Source organism: Tupaia chinensis, unplaced genomic scaffold (assembly GCF_000334495.1).
Source record: "Tupaia chinensis unplaced genomic scaffold, TupChi_1.0 Scaffold000465_1, whole genome shotgun sequence".
Taxonomy (NCBI): Eukaryota; Metazoa; Chordata; class Mammalia; order Scandentia; family Tupaiidae; genus Tupaia; species Tupaia belangeri.
Genome location: NW_006159974.1, coordinates 36,708 through 43,631, shown reverse-complemented (window position 1 = coordinate 43,631; position 6,924 = coordinate 36,708). Strand labels below are relative to the sequence as shown.

Below are 6,924 nucleotides of genomic sequence, written 5' to 3'. Positions count from 1 at the left end.
ACTTTAGCTAATTTTGGCTAAAATATAGAAGTCTGGGTTGCACTTTTAAAAACTCCAGGGTAGGGCTGGAGAACACATACATATTTTTAATAGCACCAGGTGATGGTGATGACCTATCAGGTCTGGGACCCTCCCGGCCAGATGAGATATCTCAGGTGCCCCCCTCGAGCTCCAGCACCTGTGATCAGGGAATGCGGTACTAGGAAGGCTGGAATGGCATATCCCTGGAACATCATTCCTGCATACACACTGCCAAGGCGGGGCTGCTCCCTGCTCCTACCTCGAGACTGTTCAGACCTTACCAAGAGATAAGCAGGAATTATAGAGCAAACAAAACTTTGCCCAGGAGCCAGGAACCTATCTGGAACAACCAAGTATATTGTAAAACAACCTAGCTCATTTCACTGGAATATTACTTCATTTCCTCTACTTTTGTTTTTCCAAACAAGAAAGTATTGACTGAGCCAATAGCAATGGGCCAAAGACTCCCAGTGGAGAGCTTGCCCCTCCTCTTCTCCCCATTCGTATTTTATTACTGTCCCCTTCTCTGCCAGGGTGTCAGGTTGCTTCTCCATTGTTGGAGTCAAAAGAATTGTTTTTGTTCTCAGTCACAAATTTCTCTGGAAGTACCTTCAGGGACTCCTCAGTCTGATAAAAAGAAGTCAGACAAGGAGGGATTTGGGAGAAGTCTGTGAAAGGCCTGGCTTGCTGCACCATGAAGAGCTTCCCCATGATTCTTCCTGTCCTCCTGGCCGTCATGCTGAGTATCCATCTTGGAGCTCCCACACGTATGTAGCTGCCTTGTTCCCTTCCCAGGACCCCTTTCTGGACTGAAGGGGAGTAAATGGGAGGAAGCACCTCCAAGGTCCTTCCTCTCCCTGTTTTGTAGGTGGCAGTGACATGGCCAAGTCCTGCTGCTTTCACTACAATCAAAAGATGCTTCCCTTTCGCTGGGTGCACACCTATGAATTCACCAGGAACAGCTGCCCCAAGCAGGGTGTGATGTAAGTATTTCTCAGGTATGCTCTCAGGGTCTCTACCAGCCATGTGACTGGGTGGGTGCTGGGAAGATCCCACAGTGGCAGGATGAGCCTTGGGATGGGATCTGGTAGCCTGGGTTGCAGCCCTGCCACCACACTAACAAGCGTGACTCTGACTCTCATACCTCCTAGCCATGCTGAGTCAGGTATAAAAGAAAGAAGGAGACAACCCTCATTGACCTTACAGTCCTGCATAAGAAAGGGACATCTGGGCTGGTCCTGTTGCTTAGTGGTAAAGGGAGCCAGATCCCAAATGGTCAACTATGGTTTGAATCCCAGCCCCAGTAACTTGAAAAACATGTCAGGCAAGTGTGAATACTTGCCCCAAATCCTGACAAGATGGATAAATGGAGGGGAGGGATTGTAGTATGGCCATGTCCCACTGGGAGGGTGCTTTTCCCTCTTTCTCTCTCTGACGAGTGCATGCTCACTTTGGCAATTAAAAAGAAAGAAAAAGAAAAGAGAGAAAGAAAGAAGGAAGGAAAAAAGAAGGAAAGAAAGAAAGAAGGAAGGAAGGAAGGGGAGAAGGAAGGAAGGAAGGAAGGGGAGAAGGAAGGAAGAGAAAGAAGAGAGAGGAAAGGGGGTATTAAAAGATGTTTGCACAAGGGAGCCAGATGGTGACACAATGGCAATGCACCCAGATGGGAAGGTCTCAGGTTCGTGTCCCAGGACTTCTCTGTGCACATTGGTGCCATACGCATACCCATAACCCAGGCTGGCTGAGGCTGGGGGTAGACTGTAGAGTGAAGATCCTGTGCAGGGTGCTTGTCTCTCTCTGAAAAAAATAAGTAAGCTACAAAAAAATTTTTGCAAAAAATTGTTTATCACAATTGTGATGTATGCAGGTGTGAGACAGCATGTAACAAATGTGAGACAGCAAGAGAGAGAGAGACCAGGAGGGGGCTTGTCCCAGTCCCAAGAGGACCTCACTTGGCACCTGGGAGAGCTTCCTGAGGAAGTGACACTTATACAGAGCCCCTCAAGGATAAGTGGGAATGGCCAGAGAGGAGGGAGGAGCATGGATGCTCTAGGCAAAAGAAACCACAGGTATGTGGGATGAACCAGGGGTGGGAGGAGGATCGGCTTGTCTCTGACGAGAAGTAGACAGGAGCTGGGTCACTCAGAGCTCATTGGTAACAGGAGAGAGCTCACGCCCACAGGCTCCTGGCAGGATTAGATGAGATCATATATGCACATCATTTGGCACCATTCGGCTACACTTTAGTGCAAATACTTAAGGAAGATGTGCTTCTGTGAACTCAGAGAGTGTGGTCTCAGAGAATGCCTCAGAAGGGGAGAAAGGGGCCTTGGTGGTGTGGTGGTTAAGGCACTGGACACTCCCACATGGCCAACTGTGGTTCGAGTCCCAGACCTGGTTGCTTTCTCACTTTCCTTCTCTCTGTGTGTGTCTTTCTCTGGTCAAATGAAAATAAATGAATGAATAAATAAAATTAAATAAATGATTCTTTAAAAAAAAAAGGAGAAGAAGAAGGGGAGAAAGGAGCTCCAAGCGCAACCTGAATATCATTCTTTTGAGTCAGCCTTAAGGATGGAAAGAGGGTATGACAGTGCCTAGATTTGGAACGGGATACTCAAGGCCTGGAGTTCCCTGGCTCTTCTCCTTGGCATCTTGTTTGTCTTTTGGGAGCCTGAAAGAGCTCAACACTTAACCAACAGCTGACCATGAGCCCTGAGCTGGAGTCAAAGCGGTGACTCTGTCGTTTATAAGCTATGCAATCTCGGCAAGCCAAGCTTCCTCATTTGCAAAAGGAAGTGAGAGGCTTGTTATCAGTGATCTATCACTGCATAACAAATCACCCCAAAGCATAATGGCTTTCTGCAATAGCAATCATTTTTATATTCCCTGTGGTTTGTAAGTCAGGAATTCCAGAACACTTGGCTGGATGGTTCTGGTTTTGTGTCTTTCATGCGGCTGAAGTCAAATGATGCTGGAGCTGGCGTAGCTTGAGGCTGGCAGACAACTCTCTCTCTCTCTCTCTCTCTCTCTCTCTGCCATATTTCTCTGTGGTCTGTTGACCTAGTTGGGCTTTTCCACAACAGGGTGACCTGGGGTGATGGGACTTCTTACAAGGAGGATGAGTGCTCCGGTATAAATGCTTTTCCCTCTTTAGTGACTTAAACTTGGAAGTCACAGAGTGTACTTTCACCATGTTCTGGGCTAAATTCAAGGAGGGGGGGAATAGATTTCACCATCAATGGGAGCGGTGTCAATGAAATTTGGGGGCTGGCAGTGGTGTGGTGATTAAGGTGCCAGACTCCCACATGGCCAACCGTGGTTTGAGTCCTGGACCCGGTGGCTTGCTTTCTTACTTTCTCTCTCTCGTCAGAAAAACTGGGGCCATGCTTTCAAATTACTAACCAAGCTCTCCTCTCCCATATTTTTCTGCCTTTTTGGTTCTTTTCTTTCTTTCTTTCTTTTTTTTTGGAGAGGTTTTTGCTATAGGGCGTGTGCGCTCGCCAGACAGACAGAGAGAGACAGAGAGACAGAAAGCGAGAAATCACTCCCTAGGGGGATGGCCACGCCGCAATCCCTTCTCCTTCATTCTCCTCTCGGGATCTTGGGCATGCACGCACACGCGCCCAGCGTGAGTTTTAAGCCACCGAGTCTGGGACTCGAACCACTGTCGACTACGTGGGAGTTCAGCGACATAGCCATTACGCTAGTTTCTGGTCCCCCTTTTTGGTTCTTTTCCAATGCATGTGCCAGGGCATGACTGAGAGTCCATAGACACTACTGGGCTCTGCAACGGTGCTCCAGGCAAAAGAGCCCCTGACCTTGTCTGTCACTCTGAGGGCTTTCAGGGTGTTTCAAGGCTGAAGGAAATTCAGGGACATCAACCATGAACCCACTTTAATAAGTTTACAGCATGTGGGGCCAGCAGGTAGTGTAGTGGCTAAGGTGCTGGACTAACACATGGCTGACCACAGTTCTAGTCCCAGACCCAGAAGCTTGAAACTCATGCTGGGTGCATGTGCATGTGCACCCAAAATCTCAAGGGGGAATGGAGGAGAAAAGATTGTGGTATGGCCATTCTCCTGTGTGTGTGTGTGTGTGTGTGTGTGTGTGTGTGTGTGTGAGTGATTTCTCATTTTCTCTGTCTCTTTAGCAAGCACAGATGCCCTATAGCAAAAATCTCAGGAAAAAAAAAAGCAATAAGTGCACAGCATGAAAGTGAACGTGGAGATCATCCACAAGAGATCTTCAAAAAGTTCGTAAAAAAGTACATATTATGGGGCCAACAGGTGGCATGGTGGTTGGGCTGCTGGACTCCCACATGGCTGATCGCAGTGCGAGTCTTGGACCTGGAGATTTGCTTTCTCACTTTTCCTTTCTCTCTCTGTCTCTCTCTGGTTAAATTTTAAAAAATAATAATAACAAATAAAGTTAAATGGATAAATTTTTTAAAAAGAATTATTTATTTAACTTTATTTATTCATTCATTTCTTTTTCTTTTTTTGGAGAGGTTTTTGCTATAGGATGCGTGCGCTTGCCAGAAAGACAGAGAGACAGAAAGTGAGAAATCACTCCCCAGGGGGGATGACCACACCACAATCCCTTCTCTCCATTCTCCTCTCAGGATCTTGGGCACACACGCACACACACCCGGTGTGAGTTTAAGTCACCTTGTCTGGGACACAAACCTCTGTCAACTACATGGGAGTCCAGCGACATAGCCATTACACCAACTGCTGGTTCCCATTCATTTATTTTTCATTTAACCAGAGATAGATAGATAGAGAGAGAAGGTGAGAAAGCAAGCCAACTGGTTCAGGACTTGAACCATGGTTGACTGTGTGGGAGTGTCCGGCGCCTTAACTACCACGCCACCCACTGGTCCCAGGATAAATAATTCTTTTTAAAAAAGTACATATTATGAAAAAACTATACATGGATTTCAAAAAAAAATTTGCCTCCAAATAGACTCATACTTTAATTTTATTTTCCACAAACTCTTTGAAATCACTTTGTATAAGTAGCTATGGTGAACAACCCAAAATAATGAGGTTAGAAATTAAGTGGCTTGATGGGTATGGGGCTTCTTTCTGGGATGATGAAACTGTTGTAAAATTGATCATGGTGATGGTCGCATAATTTATGAGTATACTAAAAATCACTGACTTATGATTATATGCTATTTTTTGGGGGGCGGAGGAGGTTTTTGCTATAGGGCATGTGTACTTGCCAGAAAGAGAGAGACAGAGATAGAAAGTGAGAAGTCACACCCCGGGGGGATGGCCACGCCGCAATCCCTTGTCTTCCATTCTCCTCTTGGGATCTTGGGCACGCATGCACACATGCTTGGCGTGAGTTTAAACCACCCGGTCGGGGACGCGAACCGTGGTTGGCTACATGGGAGTTCAGTGACATAGCCATTACGCTAACTGCTGGTCCCTACTATTTTTTAAATTGCCAGATGGTGTGTGTGTTTGCCAGAGAGGCAGAGAGGTAAAGAGGGAGAGGGAGAACTCACCCCCCAGTAGTCACATTGCAATCCCTTCTCCATTTCTCCATTCCATGGTTTTGGTGCACATGCACATGTACCTGGAATCTTTTTCAAGTCATCAGGACATGACTGGTTTTACAGGACTCAGCTTCCTTAACCACTAGGCTACAGGGTGGCCCTGATTGTATACTTAATATGGGTGAATTCTACAGTGTGCAAATTCTCTCAGTAGGCTGTTATATTAACATAAGAGTTAAGTGCCATGGTACAGGTTGGATGTTGTGAACGAGAACTTTTAAGGGACCAGCAGATGGTGTAATGGTTATATCGCTGAACTCCCACACAGTTGACTGCAATTTGAGTCCCAGACCTGGTAGCTCAAAACTTAAAACTCACACTAGGCGCATGTGTACGCATGTCCAGAATCCCAAGAGGAGAATGGAGAAGGGATTGTGATGTGATCATGCCCCCAGACGGTGATTTTTCACTTTCTGTCTCTGTCTCTTTTTGTCTCTGTGGTGAGCACCTTAGAACAAAAAATCTCTCAAAAACAGAACAAAACAAACCAAACAAACAAAAACTTAAAAAAAAAACAAAAACTAGAGCTGTTGAAATGGATCCCCAGGGAGGTGAGCCTGAAAGCACAGTTCACAGTGGAAACCACGGTGGCAACGAGGAGGAAGGACAAGGCCCAGGAGAAAGGGGGCATGGACAGAGTGTGCTGGGGGAAGGGAAAGGCGAGAGGACTGGTCTAGGAGTTGCCCCTTCCTCCCTTTCTACCCCTTCCCAGGAGGCAAAGTTTCTCCATATTCACTTCTTCGTGTCTCTTTTTCACAGATTCACTACCAAAAGAGGCAAGCAAGTCTGTGTCCAACCAAAAGAAAAATGGGTGCAAACATACATTGCATTACTGAGAGCTCAGAAACAGCTATGACGCTGCTGAATTTCCAATCCAAGGGTACCTGGACCTTGCCCTTGGCTCTGCTGCCCTCGGTGGAGCCTAGAGAATCTTCAGAAGTCCCAAGGGCTTGATGGGAATGAGAGGGTATTTTCTACCAGATTCCACTGAAGTTTTTTTAATAAACATTTTTTATAATTTTTTTGGTTGTCGTTCATTCATTTATTTCTTCCACAAGCAAGCAAGGGAAACAGATAGCACCCCTACCAGGATCACGATCCACCTCTAGGCCCTACTAGACCAGGGTTATGGGCATACATGCCTGGAGTGCTCAGGTGGCAGTGACATGGCCAAGTCTGCTTGCTTTCAATACAATCAAAAGATGCTTCCCAGGGCCAGTCAATGGCGTGGCGGCGATTAAGGCACTGGACTCCCACACATTGGACCATGGTTCAAGTCCCAGACCTGGCAGTTTGTTTTCTTTTTCTCTCTCTCTCTCTCTATCTATCTCTCTATATAT

The 6,924-nt window shown here is 46.5% G+C and overlaps 1 protein-coding gene across 1 annotated transcript; it reads left to right on the top strand.

Moving 5' to 3' along the window:
• Positions 1-548: 548 nt before the first annotated feature.
• CCL26 (C-C motif chemokine ligand 26) lies at positions 549-6,583 on the top strand. The gene is made up of 3 exons (XM_006155629.2): positions 549-788; positions 890-1,004; positions 6,344-6,583. The coding sequence occupies exons 1-3, from the start codon at positions 716-718 to the stop codon at positions 6,438-6,440; spliced, it is 285 nt and encodes a 94-aa protein (XP_006155691.1). The 5' UTR covers positions 549-715; the 3' UTR covers positions 6,441-6,583.
• The last annotated feature ends 341 nt before the right edge of the window (positions 6,584-6,924 follow it).

Bases quoted from the DNA above. Each gene is read 5' to 3' on its own strand.
- CCL26 (XM_006155629.2), top strand. From the start codon at position 716: ATGAAGAGCTTCCCCATGATTCTTCCTGTCCTCCTGGCCGTCATGCTG. The intron at 789-889 runs GTATGTAGCTGC...CCTGTTTTGTAG, and splicing joins CCATCTTGGAGCTCCCACAC to GTGGCAGTGACATGGCCAAG. The intron at 1,005-6,343 runs GTAAGTATTTCT...TCTTTTTCACAG, and splicing joins TGCCCCAAGCAGGGTGTGAT to ATTCACTACCAAAAGAGGCA.